The following is a 23378-nucleotide window of genomic DNA, read 5'->3' on the forward strand; positions in this document are numbered from 1 at the left end:
ATTGTGTGTTTCTATGCACAGAACAACAGGTCGAGAGAACAGTGAATTCGTCCTTATTGGTACAGGGCCATGGACGCCATCAGGACTTACCTCCATCCTCACATTTCTCAGGAGGCTTGGCCTTCTTGGCCAGTCGGGGGTCCAGCCAAGTAGTGGTCTTCGTGTTGTGACTAGGGATAAGAAGAAAGTTTAAAAAAAAAAAAAAAAAAAAAAAAAAAAAACCACACACCCCCACCCCCAATGCAGGTGCCTCTCCTGCAAACTGTTGCTAGTGGAGCACACCTACCAAATTAATTTCCACCCAGAGTAAATCTGAGCGGAAAAAGGCTGGGAAAAGGCAGGATGAAGCACTGGAGGACCCCACTGCCATACCAATGCACTGAAGCTGTTTGGTAAGCCCAACAAACAATTGTCACATGAAAAATGAATCCCTGTCTTGTGATTAAGAGGCTGATTAAGAGGAACACTTTGTCTTGCCGTGTGATATTTATGATGAGAGCACAGCGGCGTCCGATACAAATATTTGCTGCTCTAAGGCGGATATCTTTATAAAACAAGCAGGCCTCCAGGAGAGCTGTTTACTCAATTGTTCCTCACCCCCCATAAGTGGAATATTGATTCTCTGTACTTGCCCTCCCTCCCATCTCTCAGGAAACATGGGACCAGTGTTGTTCTCTGACTGGGGAGTGCAGCATCTCCATTGTGGAAGGTTTAAGTAATTTGTAAGGATGCAGAAGGGGGCAGGTGGGTTTTGCCTCACACTCCGGCAGGAGGCTTAGCTGAAGCAAGTGGTGCTGTCTGTGTGCATGCATGTATGAGCATATGGCTGAGCTAAGCACTTCACCTGGCCTTGTGCCAGCAATCGAGCACAGCTGTGCTCAAAGTACAACAGTGAGGAGTGACATTAAAGGACACTGCCATATCTCCTGGAATGGATCATTAGTTACTGATGAGTGTGACACTTTGCTGTTATTAATTACCTACTGGAAGTAATACACAAGAGCAGCAGGTGGGCTACTGGTTAGACTCGTCGCCATACAATCAGATGACCTGGGTTCAAATTCTCGCTTCTGTGGGGTATATTAAGAATGACCATGCTGTGTGTGAAGTAGGCATGATATCACAGTTTTGGTTATGTTGTGCTGGAGTGAGCTCCCTCCTCCCTAAACACCTTCAGCACAGGGATACCTCAAGGCTGCAGCCCAAGTCCAAAGCGTTTTTCATTACATACACAATTGCAAATGCACCTGTATAATTTAACATAATATATATTTGTGGATTAATGAACAGTGTAACCAGCACAACAAAAAAAAATCCTGAATATCAGCATGTCATCACATTCAATCCATCTGCACACCGATATACACCTCTTTAAAATACTAACCTCTACAACACGTGCACATTTCTTACAGTCTTTTGTCCCATCAATTTATATCTAAGTGTAATTTGTTATGCAACAATTTTGTTTATACAGAACTGAGTAATGGTCACCCCGTCTATAAAATTCCGCACATAGTGAGTGTACGTCTATCATGTATAGCCAGTGTTTGTGTGTTTAATATCTGTGTATTTTTTTTTTACTCTATTTGGGTTGTTAAATCTTCTGACTGACAAACCATTTTGGATTTCCAATACACTGTATGTGTAAACGGCAATAAAAATTCTTAATCTTGATCTCAGATGAATTCTTTCCAACACTGAGGAAGGGTCTGAGCCACATCTCTCCTGATCTAACAGCTCTATAAACCTGCACCACACTGTCAAGATTCCTTTATTTATTATCATTCCAATTGGTACCTACTTGTTTCATGTGCACCAGCAAAAACTGTGGTACTGGACAAACTATCTGCTTCCACAATCTCGTTTACATCTAAAGCTCTACGCCAGCTGTGCAACGTCTTCTTTTAATAATAAAATAAAGACTTTTAAAAAAGTTGTATTTCACTTTGGAGAAAAGTATCAAACGAATAAAAACAAATGATATACAAATAAATGCTCTCTGCTCTCCCTGCTACCACCACGACCCTATTAGGACAAGCAGGATAGAAGATGGATGGATGGATGGATATACAAATATTTTAAGGCTAAGGAAGAAAAGTGAGTAAATACAGCATGCATATTCATGGTGTACTTCCACACATTCACACAGCTACACATCAACTGATTTATTCAGTTTGTGGCAAAGATTAGGCTGTGTACTGAATGCTATAGGGTTGGGTGAGACCACCATGCACCCACCACAAACAAGTACTCACTCAATGAAGTAGACCATGCCTGTCTCCGTGTAGGCCATCTCCCAACTGGGAGGCAGTGGCTCCTGGCTCTCGTCCCGGGGCAGGGAGCTCCACATGCGGAAATCCATGGCGCTACTGGACTGGTTGTAGCTGGGTACAGCCTTCCTCCACTCTGGGCCTCCGTCCTGATGCTCTGTGGCCAGGAAGAGAGGGGGTTGATACGCTGATGGCTTTGACACCATGAATGGAACTACGGATAAGTACGTGTGTGCTGAGCCAACAGGAAAGCTGCAAACCACGGAGTTTGCATGTTAGCTGCCTTCTGTGAGAGCAAGGGCCAGGACATCTTCCCTTCCGCTTTACTACTATCACAATGTGCTGTGCATGTCTGTGAGTCTGCCAAGGTGACACCATGCCCCCTTCAGGCTGACATCAAACACAGGAGAGCAGATCCACTCCAATCCCTAAATCCAGAGATAGCCAACCCCTGTTCAAAGCAATAAACAGACACATGCACACACACAAGCTAGCAGCATAATAATTACTGTGGTGCCATTTTCACACAGGACTTTCAGGGCTAGAAGCATTTATTTTTACATTCTGGAGGAAAAACAAGTCATTTACGGAACAAAGTGCAACTGATACCTTGATAACAGCTTTAACAGAAGCAGACACATCTTTATCGCAGGACAAGATCTGGCCTCTGCTGTCCCGCACCTAAGTCCCTCCAGATCTCCAGCCTAATTTGTATTGTACTGCAGGGTCTCTTTTCCCTCAGGAAAGCATCGTGATGCTGGTGGAAAAGACAGCTGATGTTACAGTGGGGGGGGATGGACTGTGACAGTAGATGTCCGACGAGTCAAAAGCAGAAGGGGGTCTTGCAGACTACGAGCAGGCTCTGTTTTGTCTGTGAGAACAGCCAGCCACTCTCTCAGGGGCTGCTCAGGTTACCATAACAGCAGTGAACTTTATTGCGTGACAAGTGCTTTTACCTGCTTCCTGTGCCAATGAAGCAGAGAGTGCAGTCTGCAAACACTTTGCTGAGATCAACACCCCCTCCACATGCAAACAATGAAATGAGTCCAGTATCTGCTGAACGGACACAGTCACCCAAGAATCTGCAGCAACACTTCTAGCCTTCTCCTGCCCCCATATCGCTGCAATCCAAAGCAATCCTGTTTAATCATGTTGCACATGAAGGGTAAAGCTAGAGATTATGCTCTTATGCATCAGACATGGTGACCTCGGGAGGCCGATCAAGCGTAATCAAGCATTGTTGCCCTTACAATACCAGAACTGTTGAATACGGCCACTGCGACACTCATCTGTGTTCGAGATGCTCAAGGCTGCAGTTCGCAAATGTTACATGCAGCATTTGGTGAACTCATGTCAGACACCCACCCGACCTCACTTAGCATTACTTTGGATAAGTACATCCCCCTTGATACAGTAGCTGTCTCACAGAGTGCCCCTAAAGCATACCCTGGATGCTCCCTGCTGTATTTACAAAGTCTGGGGTATAAGTCCTCAAATAAATAGACCATATTTGAACATTGTCTAAAAATAAGCAAGTACCTAGCTGCAATTCATTAAGCAGGTGCTGTATTAATTACAGGTCCTTTGCTCTGTGCCAATGTAGAGACATCACTGAGAAAAACAAGGGCAAGTTAATTTCCTTGAGTGAGCAAGTGCCTCTCCTAACTGATCGCTAACATGTGGTCTTTCCTTACGTATGGACAGGCTCGATTAAAAATGACCCTTCGCACAAAGACACATGGCTCAGGGTTCTTGCAGAAACCCTGCTTGAGGACGTCTGTGAGTGTAAAGCAAGTGGCATTGTGTGTCGAGTAAACCCCAATGCTTAGATCTTGAACAGGTATGGCAGACATGGCTCACAACGTATTCAATTTATTGTACACCTAAAACAGAGAAAATTTAAACCAAAACTCTAAAAACAATCCTTCTTACTTTTAGCGTAAGCTTTACTTTTTGGCAAAATCATGTTAAAACTGATCTCCTTTCAATCAATATTATTAAGAGGTTATTTGGCACCATGCTGATCACTTCAAGACTGAAAGCTGTGAATGGATCCCTGTTGGACGATGAAAGGTGAACTGACCTGAGAGGCCATTGAGCAGCGAGGGCCTCTCCTCATCGTCCTCCTCCTCAGGGGCAGCACTGTCCTTCCGCTCCATCTTGCTGACAGAGGTGGTGCGCTTGCGTTGCACCTCACCCTCAAACTCCTCGTCAAGGAGCATCTGATCTACTAGGTCAGGCTGCATGGCGCTGGGTTCCGCTGGGGGCTTCGGGGTCCCGTAGTAGTTCCCTGGAATGGCACAAGGCATTAGTCAAGACAGCTGGGCGATATGGTGGCACAGTGAGTATTGCTGCTGTCTCACAGCACCTGGGTGGTGTGAGAGGACATGGGTTTGATCCCTGCTCAGTCTGTGTGGAGTCTGCATGTTCTCCCTGTGTCTGTGTGGATTTCTTCTGGGTGCTCCTGTTTCCTCCCACAGTTGAAAGACATGCTGTTCAGGTTCACCCATAGTGTGGGAGTGACAGAGACAGTGTGTTCCACTGATGTATGGAAGAGGGACCCATTGTTAAGTAGTGTATCTAGCAGCGTAAGTCATCTTGGTGAATAAGGTGTGTGGGCTGATAAAACTACACAGAATTCATTTGAAGTCACTTTGGACAAAAAGCATCTGCTAAATAAGTAAATGTAAACAGCTGGTGTGTCTCAGCAGCAGACAAGAGCTCAGCCAACAGTGAGAGGGACCACAGTTTCACTATTGGACCAACACTAGAATAGACAGACTGATGAGGCAAAGTGTGTGTCTGGGTAGATCCATCAGCACGGCTTTATTGTGCTGTGTCCCAGAGTCACCCAAAGCAATAATGGCATGTCTCAGCAGAGGGGTCTCTCAATGCCATTTATTTTTAACTGTCCAGTGATGAAGTCAAGACACACCCCACCCTTAAATTAAAGGAACTAGCGCGCTATACTGTGTAGTGAAAGAGACAGACTAAACACTTGACAGTAAACTGATTAGTTTACAGAGCTGGTTCTTCCAAAGCCCCCTTTTCAGCTGACTTTTGGCAGAAGGACCCACCACAACTGGTCATCTTTGAATAACGCACTGCTGCAATGGGGTACACACAGTACATTGAACTATTAATAACATCTTTAACAAAAAGCACGTTCACACTCTATATTCCTGTTAAACCACAAGCAGAAACATCTTTTTTGATTGTTATGGAATGCACAGAAATACACATAATTTGCATATATCAAGCAAGAAAATGTATTTTATTGCTATTGTCGACACTAGAAGCTCCCTCTACAGATGTGTGCTCGACTCAAAGGTCTAACTTACTTCTGCTAGAACAGTTAACATTATTTGCATCACAATCCCAATGAACTGTGGAATGTATGGATACTTTCTTGGAACTTGTTAGTGCTACATGACCACCCCTGCTAAATACTGTAACCTGTTGCCCTTGTATTGTATTTACCACAGTCCGTATGCAGTATTTGTACTTTTCTGGTATATCGTTTCTACCGTTATGCTGCTGCTACTTTGTGCCTTTCTTGGAAAGAAGTGTAATGGTGACTTGTGGCTTTTCTGGGAATGCCAAGTGAAGGTCCTCAGGCTTCCTATAAATGGACACACAAAATCTCTCTGCCCATAGCTCCTCACACCATGCAGAGATATACAAGGTATCTTTACCACATTTTTTGGGCTTGGTCCTTGTGCGGAAGGATGAAAATTAAATAAACTCAGTTTGTAAATAATTAATGAAAATTTCATTTGGTGTGCAACATCTCAGCAACCTGTAAAATGCATTAAAGACTTAATTACGTTAAAATATTTGCTCATTTACTCCCGAAATCAGCAGTTCATGGATTGGGGAAGGGGGGCCTGAATTGTTTTCAAACTCACACTGTTAAATTGACTTTAATTTATTCTTGGCTAAAACCGTTCATCTGAATTAATTACACCCTTCATTAAGTTCATAATTTATGTGTAGTTTAATTAAAGAATAAGAAAAGTTGCCAAAAGGGGATTTGTCTTTTAAACCAATTAATTACTGCCTAAACTCTTCCTCCTTACAATCTATATATTTGTGGTAGACTTAGTAATTGCTTTAAAACATTTTTACAGGTTAATTACAGATAAGAATAGATTTGGGGGGGGGGGGGGGGGGGGTTAAAATGACATGCCAATTCTGACAAGAGCTTCACTGTTTGTATACTGATCAAATACGAGACATGCTTGCTTGCACTTGTGTCTCATTTATGTACATAGCTTCTGTATAACCGTGTGAAAATAAAGTTTTAAATGTAGCAATTAAGTGTTCAAATCCCTGCACTAGACAAGCATCAGCATAATGAACCCAGCAATTTTTGCAAGTGTTTACAAATTGAAGCCATAAAATTCAAAAAGGACAAAAAAAAAAAAAAAAAAAAACCTGAGCCCCTCACATAAGCTTTATTTTTTTATTTATTTATTTTTTTTTTTTTTTTTAACTGTTAATGAACTGAATACCGAAACCTCACTATGCAAAATGAGTATTTTACCACATTCTTGGCCTCCTAGGTGTTGAAGCTTGAACATTTGGTGAGTATTGATTGCTAAGCTGGTTTTAATTTTTCATCTTGTCAACGGTAACAGTGTCTCCCTTGCCAGGGCAGCCTGGTGCCTCTGTGACTGTGTGTGGACCCTGAGCATGATCTAGGGGTGAAGTCGTCCCTGTGTGTGACTGATTCGTCATTTATGTGCATCAGTTATAAATGTCAACATTCACTGCTTCCCACTCTTAGGTATAACTTTGAGCAGTATACACGCACAGACACGAACACAGGCACATACCAGCCGTGATTAAACCAGACAATTCATTGAACCAAAGAGGGCCCTAGCGGCACCAAAGATGGCTTCATTATACAGGGTTGCATGTCAATTGAGATTAAAGAGCTTGCCTTGGCTCCACACCCACCTCTGGCCATAGGAGCCATCCGTCAGCCACTCATTGCCACATGATTCATTACTTACAAACACTCGGCCCCCAATCCTTTACTAATGTATGTCAGTAAGACAGAGTGCGTGTGTTTGTGTGTGCTGTGCAGCAGAGTCAAGCAGGATTTGTTACATCATTCCATGCTTTTATCCTCTGGGGATCGCAACAATATGTCAGAAAAAAGAACCATCTCAAACGCTCATTTATCATTCCTAAAAGTAATACTGCAGGACGAGAGACAGGGAGACAGGCATTCACAAACACTAGAGAATGCTGCTGGGGTCTTCCTCATTCTCTGGATTTTTCTGATGCAAATGTCTTGGTGGGCCAACCCTTCACACCCACACCAGTTCCCCTCCGTCACTCAACTCCAACCCCCCCCATCAGGTGGTGCCCTACATGTGCCATTGAATCCAATGAAATGAAGGCAGGAGAAAAATGGACACTGCTTAATTTTCGGAGAAGCTTCAGTGTGTCTTGACAACCGCTTCTGTTGAGAATCATTCTGTAGAGGGTGTTGTGGTGCTGTGGAGTCAGGGTGCTTCATGGTCGGACACCACATCCTCCCTGAGCAGACCTGCAGCAAAGGCTCCTCATCATCAGTGTTGCAGACAGTGAAACTAAACATGTCCAATGGCCTTAGGTTCTGTAGCTCCAGAGCACCCATAGGGAGACATTGGGGAGACTTTCCATAACACAAGCATGACCAGGAAGGCTACTGGAGCCTTGCTGTGCTCTGCAGTGGAAGCCCCGACAGGACAAGTAGACTGTCCCTAATCAACTCTCAGGAGTGTTTCCCTCCTTTAATCATTCTGGACAGTGTCATTATGCACCTGCAGGTATGGATCCGGGATGAGCACCAGTCATTAACCTTGGGGTCACAGCCTCTTCTGCACACCAAGTGTGTTTGGCTGGCACTGTGGCCGGGACTGAAGGACAGGGTGAGATTGAGCCAGCCCAAGAGAACAGCTCGGCCACATGAGGGCAGCCACAGTCTCCCACCTCTGACAGCACAAAAACTGTCCCTGCAGTCTCATGACATCAGCTTGTCATCGAGTTTTGGTTTTCATCTCCCCGGAGTGCAGCGTGTCACTTGAGCCACTGAGTGGAGAGCGAGCAGCAGCTCACAGCCACTAGCATAATCAGAGGGACACCGGGGGGGATATCTAACTGGAAGACAAAAGTGGCTGCACAACGTCCTTGGGTTCTTGAATAAATACCAGTCTATTGTGTTTTTTTTTTTTTGTAAGCAGCAGCTTTCTCCGAGTTATTTTTATGTCTTCTAAGCAGCACAGCTTTGTGCGGTGAATGCCACTACTGGGTGTTTACAAGTCTTCCTGCCAGGGAAAGCAACAGGTCTGAGTGAGAACAGTTCCCGTTACCAAAACACCGTGAGCAGAGCGGGCAGGGGTCATCTTAGCAAAGTGAGGCTCCGCTAAGCTCATTCGTAATGAACAGAACCCTCCTCCCCATGAGGAAATACCCAGCGGCTCCTACCTGCCTAGGAAGCAGTGAACGTTAATCACAGTGACAGGCGGCCAACTCGTAAAAGCCAGCAGCTGTGAAATCACTTTCGACCGCCCGTTTTTTATTCTTCAGTTTTAGTGACACAGCTTTCAGTGTTTCTCCCAAAAAAAAAAAAAAAAAAAGAGTGTAAGATTGTTTTGCAGTCACCTGATAACTTGAACAGGAGTTCATTAACTAGGTTGCAATACATCTCCCAAGCCCTGGTTTCTGAATTGAAGCCAAGTAGTACTTTGGCGTCCTCCTGAATCTTTTATTTCTATTGAACTTTGGAACCTTGTTTGTTGAATGGGAGGATGGGGGAAATTCCTCCAGAGGTCAAAGGGCAACATCATTAATAAACAGTGGAAGACTGACACACTCCTACAGCAGATCAGCCCAGTGTGTCTGAACGGGTCATAACCTCTGGTCACTGCCTTTTTTTTTTTTTTTTTAATAAAGCGGTTGGCTGCTGGCTTAGTGTCAAAATCGAGGGAAACCTCACCTCTGTGTCTGGGAGAGGTTCTGTCCAGAAACAAATACATTTTGGTTCTCACCCTGGCAAGGTTATGCTGCAAGTGTGATGACAGGGAGCAGAGACGACTGCAGTATCTGACAGACAGTTTGTGACACTGCTATAGCGTCCCCAGGAAAGATTATAAGGGTAATTCAACTGTTCACGCCATGGGCTACAGGGCTATTTTCATTTGCTTGCAAACCTAATGCATTTTTAAACATCGCTCCTTGGTAACTCGAAAACACAGCAACCAAACAGTACACTGAATTTTTTCAGTGAGGAACTATATACCAGAATAAAGTGATGAAATGAATGTGATTAAGTAAAAACAATGAAATGATCAAAAATCTAACCTTTAAGAATTGTACACAAGAAGTAAAACAAACTTAAATGACAGTTTAGCATGTTAATATCCATTTTAACAACAAAAATTGTAGTTCTTGTGAATGTTCACTTTTGTGGCAATCAGATTTGTATGAACTGCATGCTATTTGAGCAATGCCTATAGTGTTGAAAAAACAAGGAAAAGAAAATCATTGTTTCATTGCAAAACAAGTTTGCTTGTGAAATAATACTTTGGTAACTATTTAAACAGTTATAGTCATTATGTTGTATGTTGTCCCTTTGGCGAGAAATGTCTGCCAAACGAATTTAGAGTAACAAAGAATTATTGTAAATATTATTTCAAAAAAGATCAAGCAATTAAACCCCTTATATCTGCAGATTTAATACACACACACACACACACACACACACACACACACTTTCAGAACCGCTTGTCCCATACGGGGTCGCGGGGAACCGGAGCCTACCCGGTAACACAGGGCGTAAGGCCGGAGGGGGAGGGGACACACCCAGGACAGGACACCAGACTGTCGCAAGGCACCCCAAGCGGGACTCGAAACCCAGACCCACCGGAGAGTAGGACTGTGGTCCAACCCACTGCGCCACCGCACCCCCCTATATTATAGAAAAATGCAAATTTAATAAATAGAAATAAATTTAGTTAATCTTCATGATATATCAAATAAACAATAACATATGGAACAATTTAACCATTTTAGTTACAGACTGATGCTAATGTGTTTGTTTTAGGGCTGTATAAACTGGTTAATTGAGCAATAATGCTTTTCAGGCATGTTTAAAATTTAGAGGAAAAAAAGGTGCCAAAAGTGCATCCAGGCACAGTCCAGGACCACAACAGAGAATCACTGTTCAGTACTGGTATACAGGGGGGGACAGCATAAAAATTTCTTCTGAACCTCATCCTGGAATCCCTAGCCTATGAACAGGAAATCGTGTCTAGCCACCTCGATTGGCTCCACCCACCCCGCCCACAACCTAATCCCATCAAGGACCAGTATCACCACAACTAGCATCAAAATTCAGCCCTGCCTCCAAGCTCCAGTCCCCATGTTGTCCCAAGACTACTGTCCTTACCATCATAGGTGCCACTTTCCAACAGCAGCCCACTGTCCTCCAGCACACGAAACTCTGCAACGCTGATGAAGTTGTAGTCCACTCCAGGCACCTCACCCTCCCTGGGCTGTCTTGTAGTGCCTGTCAAACACACACACACACACACACACACACACACACACACACACACACACACACACACAAAACAAACAGTAAGCACTGAGACTCTGGAACATGAAATTATGTCCGAAATGAGTTGCATCCAGACAAAGTCATGAGTGCACCACCACCACACAGTGACCTCCACCTCACCTTTCACGAGTGATGGCTTGGAGCACGGAAATTGAATGTTTCTGGGCCAAGTGCTTACCAAAACCAGTTCCCTGAGGCCACGTGCCTTGTTTGGCAAAGCTTTTCATCCAAGTGACATGAAATTGAGTTCTGTTATATTGTTGCATTACATTAACATGTTCCATCTGTCAAGCTTCAGGCTCATTCAGAAAACAGTCACAGGTGAACTTGTGATACGAGTTCTTTTTATGTTAAACTTAAAACAGTAGATCTGAACACAACGTAACCGGGTGCAATCGATTAGCTACACAGTTGTTCAAGGAACAGGAGTGAGTAGTCACTGATTAAATTAGTTAAAATTTTTGAAGCATCTTGACTTGTCTTTCCACCACCCCCGGAAGAGCTTGTACAAATCCAGTTTGGCGTGAACGTGCCTGGTGTAATGAGATTTGCATGCAACATCTCACTCAATCAACAGCTAAATCACACTTAATTAATGAAGCGCTCAGCACAGCTGTCCACCAGCGCTGTGGATTTACATGGTCAGACACCATGACTTCTGTACAAGCATCTGGAAACAAGAAGGTGGAGTTACACTGATACTAAACTGTTAGCTAATGTCACACTTTGGTGAGGAAGGGGTTAACTCTGCCCCACCACCACAATAGTGTCATTACACCAACACATTTCTTCAAGGACTGCATGTCTGTTTGTAGAAAAATAATATAGGCAAAAATAAATAAAGCATGGACTGCTGTTTGTACTGCTGCACCGGAAGGGAGGTGGCTCGGTGAAGATGTGTGATTGGCTGGTCCACAAAAGCAATATGGGCTTCACGTTATGGCTCAAGGTCCCTTCCTTTCCCTCCCTGCCATTGTTTTTCAGGGGTAATAAACCCTGGCCTGAGTACAACCCTTTATTGTGCATTCCAGAGCCTTGCTTGTCGCTTTCTCGCTCCCCACCCCCCGCCACTCTCTCGGTCCTCCCTGCCATCCCTCTCCTAGTCTTTCTGTCACAAAGGCAGGGATCTTTGAACACAATTTGCCATATTTTATTTGCAAAATCATAAATCAACCCCCCCCCCACTGCTAAGCAGGACATGGGCCATTAACCTGTAATGTAGCATTGTGCTTAGATCTATGTTTCACTGGACTGACTTGAGGTAAACCAGTAGCGGAACACGGAACACAGAACACAAATATGAGCTTGAGAACATGACCTGGAGCTGTTAACCTGGTGCCTGGTCTACAGGTGGTTGACTGCTCCGTACAAATTACCCGCACTGCGAACTGAAATCCACCTAGACAAACCAAGCCTCCTTTCTTTTGTCTGCAATCTAAACTGCCTTTTTTGTTTTTTTTTTTTTTTTTTTTTAAATAGCTGGCAGCTTTGCACCAATATAGCAAAATGCAGATGCTTCCATTCCCACACTACGAAAATCCTTAATTGCATTTTTATGGCCAACTGCTCCATTTTTTTTTTTTTTGTTTCAAGAAGGTTTGTAACTGCACAACAGAATGGTCAAATTGGTGAGAAGATACGTCTTCCACTTGGAGATACCTTCAGTAAAGCACAGGCAAACAATCGTCCTATTCAGAGAGAGCAGGGGAGACGGCGAACATCCACCCAGAGAGCAAAGCAACGTAAATAGGTATAATGATAAATCAGTCTTATTTCTTGAACCTGATTTGAAATGCTGTCTAAGTGTCTGCCAGTACTTCCTATTTCTGTACAGTATTTAGTTGTATTAATGTGTAAAACTTTGAAGTCACTTTGGGCAAAAGTACGAATTATGCAAAGTAACAATTACAACAAGAATTAGATCAATAGATCTCAGGCACAAATTCCACTCCAGGCTACATTATCACACAAACTGCTGGGTGTGGTAAGAGTCAACAGTTCACAGGCTTCACTTGGCTAAAGCTAGAAGGTTCCCAGGTGCTCGGGGTGGGTCCAGCTGGCTGATGGTCAAGGCCCCTTCTGTCTAAGCCCTAGACCGTCACGGTGGAACAGATTAAATGACAATATCCCCCAGGCTTGCCGGAGGCATGTCCACAGACTCCTGCTGGGATTCAGTAAGGAGTGGGATGAGAGGGCAAGCAAGAGGTCACTAACAGAAAAACACAAACAAAATAATCATCAGTGGAATTGCTGAGTCTCTGGACTGTTGAGGTTCAACCAGAAGCCAGTGAAGCACTGGCACATACGCCATTAACGCTGGGTTATATATAGTGACATCAGCCACTGTAAATCTTCCTCAACAGAGCCTCTTTGTAAATCCTCATATATAAATTTTCAGAGTAATAATCCTAGGAGATAAAGAGTCAGAGCGGCTCTGTGTTTCCAAAATGGCTCGGCCACAGCCTGTGCAATAAGCCTGTCAAACACGAACGCATAAAAAGTACTATAATAGAGACACGTCTTTGGATTTGAAGGATGAGGACAACATCCAGACAGCAGAGTAAAAATGTGATCTTGGCTTTTACGAGCCTGTCTCGGTGCGAGCCAATGGACGCATCTGCAGTATAATGTCATTTATCACCTTTACAGCACGCCGCGCTGGGGCCTGCAACTAATAGGATGCTGAATAAATCAGATTGCTGCGATTGGAGAGTGGTGGGAAGGGAGGTGGGCCCTGCGCTTTCACTGGACGTCTGCGTACTCAAAGCTACCGCAAGACGTAATGGGTAAACAGCAGTCCTCTCCTGGTTACTCACTGCAATCAGGGTTGAAAGCCTATTTCAGGAGTGGAGATGAAATGGAAAGCACAGCTGGCCTGGATGTCTGCCGTATGTGTTCCCGTTTCTGAGCCGGTCGGACGAATCCGACATCACAGACAGTACTTCACACATCCAAGGCTGATGCTGACAGATAGGTCCCTTGGTTAGAATTAAAATATGACTACTTTTCATTGAAAATTATGGTGTTTACAGATGTCATCATGCTCTCTCTGTTTTGTATCCAGTATGCCAGACAAAATAAGATTGGCCAAAAAGAAAAAAGGGGAAAAAAAAAAAAAAAAAAGGGGGGGGGGGGGGGGGGGGGGGTGTGGAAACAATTAGCGCTGTAGCATACACAAGGAGTGTGTGAGATGTTGCCAGCTGCCTAAGCTTCTTAACATGTGACCAGGAGTGTTTCACATGCATTGCTGGGGCCTTGGATAAACAGTCACGCTGTGGGCTATGTGGCCTTGTCATGCTTTGCGATTTCACAAAAGACAATTCCTCATTAAAAGTGATGAGTTCTTACTCCCACGTGTATAAGACTTGGACAAATGGAATAAGCATGATGGCAAAAAGAGAGCAGAAACACTGATTAAAATGGACAGATAAAGGGCAGATAAAGACACCAAGGTCTAGCTGGGGTAATGAATCAGCCCTGAGGACAGTGCCACCCCCTGGTTGTATGCAGCATTGAACTAAAAATAAAAGATTAAAATCATCTCTAAAAGAGGGCTTTTTTTTTTTTTTTAAATTTTTCTTCCCCTTAACTTGGACAGTAAGATGAAGCTCCAGCCTTGGCTCAGTATATGTAGCTGACACCAGTTACACCTCCTTATAATTACTACTGCTATTTCTACTGCTCATACATCTACATTTATTCATTTAGCTGCCGCTTTTCTCCAAAGCGACTTACAATGTTAAAGTACTTACAATTATTTTTCCATTTATACAGTTGCATAATTTTACTGGAGCAATTTATGGTAAGTACCTTGCTCAAGGGTACTACAGCCAGAGGTGGGGATCAAACCTGCGACCTTTGGGTCCAAACACAGTAACTCTAACCACTATGCTATCCTTACATATAATTGTGTCATTTCTACAGTAAATATTGTACTTATGTAAAACTTAATGCCCTGTTAGATTCCTTGTGCGTGCAAACAATACTTTTTTTTTAACGGTGTTTATCTTAAGAGCCCAGCAGAAAGAGGTAAACTGCTAGGTCTGAACAACACAGTTCTCTTAGAATGGATAAACTCAAAATCTCCTAGTGGTGATCATCACTGCTTTGTACAAAGGTCATTCTGTGAGCACTAACAAGGCCTGGCTGATTTATTCGGTGTCATGAGCCAGTGAGGTCTGGTTCCAAAGGTCCACAGCATCTCAGTGGGCTCTACATGTGATCCCCTCCCCAAAGCAACATCATTTTCATACCTTTCTCAGCCTAATGACACAACTCAGGAAGTATCAAGATGCTCAAGAGTTAGACACTTCCAGATGTTACTCTTTTCTCTTTATTTTAAACCTAAATTTCTCTTTACTTTAAACCTAAAAATCCAAAACAAAACAGTAAACAGAACATTTCTGCTGGCTAACTCTGTACTGCATTTAGTATAATTCAAAGGTAAGTTCAACAGAAAGGTGCATAAGAAAAGACCAGTGGATTGCAGGGTAAAAATAATGGGGAGGACTACTGTACATGTACATTACTTGATCTGGTTCAGGATTATTCAGTGCCAGTAAAGTAGAGTACATTGGTGAGCTCAACAACTTGCTAAGGAATAAGGATGTCTGGAAAGGTCATAGCAAAGAAGCACTTTGCTTTATAGGAAATCTGAGTCGGCTACTTTACCAAAGTGCAGTCCTGCACGGTGTTCAAAAACCACAGCCAGTCATAATTAACACTGCGCTGTTTGCAATTAAAGCACATTACACTGGCAGATGCAGAGTGGGCAACAACAAATATCTATTTTTGTACTGATACCAATTATTCATTACTATAATACTTTCACATGAAAAATAATAGCATTAAAGAGACAAAGTGCAACTTCCCCTCCGCAAGTCATAAAGAAGAAAAACTCTATATGCTAATCAGAATCATTACTTGCAGGGCACACGCAATGATTTATTGGTATATTTTTGACACTCAATGGCATTGGGTGGCAATGACTGCAGAAGCGAACACATCTTGGAAATCAAATGGATTCAAGGCTGTCTTGACACTGGGTCCACTGCTACCTTTCTACATGTGGGTTTTATAGGGCTGCTGAGACTGCTGGGAATAGGGACTTAAAAATTTGGTCTTTGCCTCCTTCACATCTTCTCTAATCTTGAAGGAATCCACAGTCAGCAGACAAAGAGGTGGTGGGCCATAGAGGGCTGAAGGTTTTATGACAGTGAGATGCTGAGACGATGTTACGGAAAAGCCACAGTTCCTTACGGTCCAGACACAACCTTGTTGGGCCAGGGAACTCGGGACAGAGATCATGAAGTGTGCAACAAACAGCAAGGAAAGGGTAATAAGCATGGTGGTTGAGTAGTCTGGTAAACTGTTGTCTGGAGAAATATTTGTAAGGGAAAGGAATGGCAGCAAAGTGGATGACTAAGAGGATCGGTGCTTATGAATGTGCGTCATGAGACCTGGAGTGCTCCAGGATGGGATGTTGTGCTGCTGTGTCTCACATCCAGCACTATTCACTGGAGGCTCGTGTCCCCTAAATAGGTGGCTAAAAGGACCTCAGTGATATGTGGCACCAAAAGTTCTGCTGGCAGTGATGGTGTGTCCTTACATCAATCAATTACATTTACATTGTTCATTTAGCAAACGCTTTTCTCCAAAGTGACGTACATCTCATAGAAAATACAATTGTGCAATTAATGGGAAGACTAAGCAAAACGGTGAAATGAAAGGGCTCAGGTCTACATATAGTTTTGCTTTCACTGGGAACCCCAAAGATACCAGGCATGGTGCCTACTGGTGTCTGTGTAGTCCACACCATAATAGTTACCTGAAAGAGAAGATTCGAGGTGGTTGTATTACTCACAAGGGATGGTGCGCAGGTACAGGTTGTCCCGAATGATCTGCTGCAGCTTATGGTCCAGGGACCCCTTCTGGAACTGCAGACTGAGGTACTGCCGCAGGTCTGTGTTGAGAACCTTGCCTAGAAACAAAGGCCACAAAAATCACAGAGTCATCATTACAAAGTCACCCAAGAATGTTTTTCAGAGGTACAGACTGCCCCAAAAATCCAGCAATGAGATTTGCTGTTCCCATGTCCCCGTCTTCGGCCCTGGATTTTTCTCTCTGCTTGCCAATACAATTTTCTACAGGACATAACCTTTCATTAGCGAATTCCAGGACTGTAGGGCTCACTGCTTTACTTGTCGGCACCCTCAAATTTAGCAGATCACATATTCTCACACCACGCCCCCATGCCAGTCCTTTAGCATTACATCTTCAGACATAAAAGCTACCCAAGTCTAAGGAAGCATCCAGAGTGATCTTTGTGCAAGCTTTCACACTTTGGTGGGGGTAGTAGGGAGGGAGCAGTACAAAGATGACTCCAATTTTGCAAGCTGAATAAGGCAGAGCAAATGTAAATCTTGTGCAACGGCTGAAGCAGCAGGCCTCCATAAGCAGCAGCACCTCCAGCTGTTAGTCTTTTCCAGGACAATAGTCACATATGAGCCAGTTTCCTAAGGACGGTGATGATGCACTTTGGAAACATGCCAACTACAAGGTTAGCACCAATAACCCTACTGCTTCCCAAGACAGCCAACCAGCCATTATCAACAACCACTTTTCCCGAGTGGGGTCGCAGCGAGCTGAGGCCTTACCCGGCAACACAGAGTACAAGGTTGAAGGGGGGGGGGTGGGGACACCCCCAGGACGGGAAGCCAGCCCACTGCAAGACACCCTAAGCAGAGCTCGAACCCCAGACACGCCACACAGTATGCACCGGCTGAACCTGCTGTGCCACCACACCCCCTTCCAAAGACAGAATGTTCCAGTTAGATGAAACAAATAGACACAATGAATGGTGATAGTCACCATTCTGCCTTTTCCTATTAATATGATCCCCAGAGCCACAAAATAATGAAAAGGGCTATTGTACACCCAACAGGCACTGAGGAGGGCAGTATCACAGCATTTTCTTTTCATAAGAGTATCTGCGCTACCCAAACAACCCCGAGAAATCAGGAGAGTATTATAAAGGGTGCACTCAAAAGCGTCATAGCGAGGTCACTCAGCCTGACTGAGATGCTAATGCAGTCAAAACAAACTGCTTCTGACAGCTGAGATTTCCTGCCCACCCCCCTCCCCTCCCCTCCCCCCTCCCCCCCACTAGAGGTGAACCGGGAGGCCTGCTGCTATGCAAGATTAGCCTCACTGTGCTGGCAGCCCAGGATGACTGTAGACTGACCAAAAGAGGCCCTGTCGAGCTGACTTAGACCATAGCCGCCACGCTGCTGCAATTGCTATTCCCTGTGGAGGCAGGAGGGCCAGCTGGCCTATGATTGGACAAATTATAGGTCCCAGCTGGGAGGGCTTTCTTCCAGAGACCACCAGCCCTCATCTCTCTGGACTGAAAACAGGACACAGCTGGGCGAAGCATACAGACATCACAGCAACATGGGTGCCATCTGCTGGCTTGGTGGACTTCCTAAAATTCCCCTCACTGGTCCCATAAAGCACAATGTGGGGGTGTGGGGCTGGAGTATGCAATGGCTTCCAGACCTCCCCATAAAATGGCCAATCCCCATGATGTATGGCAGACAGGGGTGAGAATGGTCCCAGTGGAACAGATATCAGCATATGGCTGTCAAGATGAAACAGTGAATTCTGGGTAATGGCTGAGTGTACAGTTTCCACTGGTGCGAACTATACCGATCTCCCTCTCATACTGCCATATGGAGCGATTTGTTCTACACAAGACCCTGAACAAGATCAAACTCACTGGCCTAGTAGAAACAGCCATCGTTCTACAGCATACCCATATGTACTGTGTGTGTGAAAGTCAAACTGAGAATCCTGGGAAATACCTGTATGAGATCAGCTGGACAGAGCAGTGAAAGCAAAGCAGCTTGCAAGTGTCCCACATCTCTGAACAGCTGCAGAAGAGCTGGAAAACCATGACACCTCATTTCCTGCTGAAATTTGTTCACAAAACATGAAAACAAACCAGTTCCCAGCTAGTGGACATGATCACATTTTTGACTGCTGCTCTAAGTGTACAGTTTTTTTAGTCTCAGTTGCGTGGGTCACATGTGCCAAATGTATGTACTTTCTCTGTTATGCCAACAACAGATAGCTTGAGTCAGTCATGTTTTGTGCTGATAAAACCATTTCTGGCAGTCAACCCATTTACAGACAAATGACACAAAAGTGTTACCTTTCATTAGAACCTGGTGGTATGACAGTGGCCACATACAGACTTGGTCACATTCTGTAAACTCACCAGTGAAGCTGGTCAGTCACCGATCCTCTGCAGGGTGAGAACCCTGTTCAAAAATTGGGCATTGCTGATGCTGCATGGTGTCTGAACTCACCACCCTGAGAATGGGCATCTGTGAATTGGTCTTCTGCACAGACACCTGAAACTTAGCACAAGTTCTCAGGTCCCAGAGCTTCTGCCTCCAGATCTCCTTTCCTACAGCCCCATCCTTTTCCCACGGTCCCATACACCCTGCTGTTGAGCCCCTTCCTGGGAATGCGGTCACAGCATATTTCCACATGGACACCCCCACTGCGGCACTCTTTGGATGGGTCGAAGCACACAATACACAGCGCTAATTGTGGCAAAGACAAGGAACTCACAAGTGCGCGCGTACACACACACACACCTCGTCTGAAATGCCACCTCCCCTTACCATCCCCTAGCAGAATGGCCTTTGTGGCCTTGCTGTCAGGTGGCATTAGTGAGGGTGCCTGCATCGGCCACGGACCACAGAGGGACGCCCTACCGCGTCACACGCCTTTTGCCAGCGGTCCTATCACAATGGCTTCCTTTACACCATGTCATTTGTGTGTTACATTTTTGGAAAGAGAATGAACGGGACAAGAGAGCATCCCTTGAGAAGACAGATACAGATTATCATGGCCACCTTACTGTTTTTCAAGCCTCTCTGTCTCACATAAGTATTCAGCTTCTCCTTGACATGTATTCCCTTCCCTTTCATCCCATTAAAATCACCAGTTAGAATCAGGAGACTGCAAAACAAGAGGAGCATCTCTGAGATTGCAGCTGGAATCAAATGTAAACAGACTTTGCATTGTTCTTCCCCCTACATGCTCCCTTGCATGCCCTCTCCTGATATACCTCGTTCTCCCCCTTAAATCCCAGTCACGTGCCTCCTTTGGGAATTGGGATGTACATTAATTACCATCATCATTTAGCTGTAATAAAAATACTTTGTAAGACTTCACTTCTTCATTTTAATACCATTATTAACTCTGAGCTACATTAAAACAAATTTAAAATAATGGAAAATAAAAAGACACATGCTTCACAAACCCGTTTCATGCCAATGGTAGACTGACTCACCTGATGAACATATGAAATGTTGCTGATCTATCATCGAACATGGACACTCTTATGTGCTGTAATCAATATGCAAGCAAACTGAAAGATGGCAGTCCCACACTTGTATTCTGACTAAATGCATTTGATTGCCTTCTGTGGTGGCACAGAAAAACAGTTTTGCAGGAGTTTTAAAACAGAATGGTGAAGAAAATGCAACTTAAAGTAGATCAAAACAAGTAATGTGAATGTTGGTAACACATGAAGCCAGTGTAAACTGCTTCCCATAACACCATTTTGGGCCAGACCTGAAATACCGCATTGAAAGGTCAGTTGGTCCGAGATGGCAGTTGTAAACATTGCTCTGAATTCCTGTCCTTTTTGCCACTGCACACCCCCTTGCCCCTCCCTACCCCTGCACAGCCCTGAGATAGCAGTCTTGAGGCACTGAGGCCTCTAATGAGGCAGGCCTCAGTCAGCAGGAAGCAGCAGCTTCATTCTGGAACTGCTCATTAACAGACTGCTGCTTGCCCATTCCCGGGTTCTGAGACCCCTGTCCACCTTCAGCGAATGACCACACGCACCTAATGGTTATGCTCTTAGCATGGCGGGAAGACAGGGAGTGGAGGGGACATGCCAAGTTCCAGGTGTAAAATCCAACTACCATGCTATCTGCAGGAAGTCAATTGCACAGTATGGGGTACTACAGGGCCCAGATGCACCATTGCTAGCCTGGTACTGCAACGCAGAGAAAAGGGATCCCAGTCCCATTCCTACCCCACTGAGCAAATTATGCGCTCCCTGATGGCAGCCCCATTCTGCAGTTCTGGTGCTACCTGGGGGTACAAGATAAGCTTCAGCTGCTGCAACATTGAGCAAGAGGTATGATCCCTCCATCCGCATCACACAGCCTGGTACACAGTTCCACGCCGTCTGTCCGTCCATCAATCAGCTGTACTATGACACAAGCGCAGAACGAGAACTTCTCAGTGTGGCCATTATAGCCGACATAGAGCTCCTGAGCACAGATGGGGGCATCGAAAAACACAGCCTCCACGCTCCAGGCCTTTGATGTGGATGAAATGGGCCACTGAAAAGCAGTTTAGAACAGGGACCAGGTCTCACACCTCCACCTGTAAAGGCATGAAGTTCCACAGTTCCAGTGTCAAATGAACTGTAGTTTAAAATCCCAGGAGCAACCATTGCTGCTGAATGAGCCCTCTGTGCTCAGAAGGAAACAGACCGTCTATCTCTTTCTGTATCTTCAAACCCAACCCTAGCTAGGTCGAACAATACTGCCATTTGGCTGCTCACAAGAATCCTTTATCTGGAACCATCTGGTGTTCCTGCAGCCGTGCTGGTGACGTCCCTTCACCACCGAGTCAGAAACTGACATACCTCAATGGTTCCAGCTGAAAATACTGCTTAAGAAAGATATGGAGGATTTTGGAAGAAACACTCAAGGGTCTGGAACAGCAGACCAGTGGGCCATGGTGGAGTTAGGGGACTAAGACCAGCAGCCTTCTTTTCTGGCAGTGTTCGTGAGCCAGATCCTCCAGTTGACTTGGGAGAAAGAGAACTGGGTGGTTTAGTTGCACCTATGCATCAGAGGAAGACAGCAGAACATGATTCCCACCACAACAGCTACAGCTGGAGGGGGTTCCTCACAAGTGTGCTGAACTGTGTTGGCTTTGTGGTGGCATGGTGCTAATGGGAGGTGAAGACAGAGCCAAGAGCAACCCAGAAGACAGTGCATCCCCCTCGAGCAAGGAGCCAGGCAACAGCATGCCTCTTGCACCTCCGCATCACCCCCAGGTATCCATTCCATAATTCATCTTGCCCGCAAACGCTCTCGTCAAACACAAAAGATGAAATGGCCAGACGAAAACAGAATGGGGAGGGAGCACATGTGAGATACTTGAGTCCTCCAGCCTAGCTTCTTTCTCTGCTTCACAAGTCTCGAACCCCTTTTGTCTCTAGTACTGAGCAGCAAGATGAAAAGAACTTATCTTGCCTCCGCTCCCTGCCTCATCACAAGTGAGACACACAAGCGAGGTATGAAAGCGAAGCCATAACCCCTTCGAAAGCTCCTCGGATCTATTCAGCCAGCCAATTACTTCCTTGCTATTATTTACCATGTGTCCCTTATGCTGAATGAGATGAGCTATTTATAATCTTTTATGTTTGGGTGGGTGGGGGTTGAGCACCCTAAAAGGAGCTGAGAGCATTTGTCTTCAGAGGCCATGTCCACCATCACACTACTTGTGCACCGGGGATTCACTCTTCACATGAAACACCAACTCGGTGGTTCAGGAGGAGAGAAAATAATGAATGTGTAATCCAGCTAGATCCACCACTGCAAAGAGAGGAAAGAGGGGATTTTTATAGTACAGGGCAAGGTACAACATTTATTTTTTTCAATTTAGTCGACACTTTTCTCCAATATAACTTCACCAGATTAAGTTAATGATTTCTCTACCAACACAGCTAGGCAATTTTTACACATCGTTTAACACACGGCCCTTTTACTATTGTTAATTCAGGGTAAGTACTATGCTCAACGATACTACGGCAGGATGTGGGATTTGAACCTGGGATCCGTCAAGTGCAAGACAGCAGATCTAATCCACTATGCCACCTGCTGTCCCCACATAATAGTACCACACACACACTGGAGCAAACTTGCGGAGAAACACATTAATGTTTGAGGAAGCAATGTAAAAACAAATCATTCCAGCATAAACCATTTGTCTATCAAATAAGTATCAACTGGTGCAAATATAGTACTGAGCAAAAGTTTTAGGCACTTGGGGGGAGGAAGCTGTAAAGTGAGAATGCTTCCTACAAACTTCCTACAAAGCTTAGTAATCATCCATTATCAACAATGAGGACAGCTGGTAGCATAGTGGTTAGAGCTACTGCCTTTGGACCCAAAGGTCGCAGGTTTGATCCCTACCTTCCGCTGTATGTAAATGACTGTAAGCATCTAATAACTGTGACCTTAACATTGTAAGTTGCTGTGTGTGTGTGTGTGTACGTACTTTCTTTAAAAACACACAAAACCCTTACTGTACTACCAACTTTTTGGAAAAGGAATGCTTGGAAATCTAAAATATGCTCTTTCCCATTGACACTAATGCAGAAGACAGTAAAT

General features: G+C 44.6%; 1 protein-coding gene across 1 annotated transcript in view; it reads right to left on the reverse strand.

Moving 5' to 3' along the window:
- Window positions 1–23378, reverse strand: part of LOC108939281 (membrane-associated guanylate kinase, WW and PDZ domain-containing protein 3-like) — a 115035-nt gene that overhangs the window by 35086 nt on the left and 56571 nt on the right. Inside the window, 5 exon segments of the mRNA XM_029246481.1 lie at window positions 91–170; window positions 2256–2427; window positions 4354–4560; window positions 10714–10833; window positions 16748–16864. Of these exon segments, the coding sequence (XP_029102314.1) occupies window positions 91–170; window positions 2256–2427; window positions 4354–4560; window positions 10714–10833; window positions 16748–16864 (696 nt within the window).

Source organism: Scleropages formosus, chromosome 19 (assembly GCF_900964775.1).
Source record: "Scleropages formosus chromosome 19, fSclFor1.1, whole genome shotgun sequence".
NCBI classification, from domain to species: Eukaryota; Metazoa; Chordata; class Actinopteri; order Osteoglossiformes; family Osteoglossidae; genus Scleropages; species Scleropages formosus.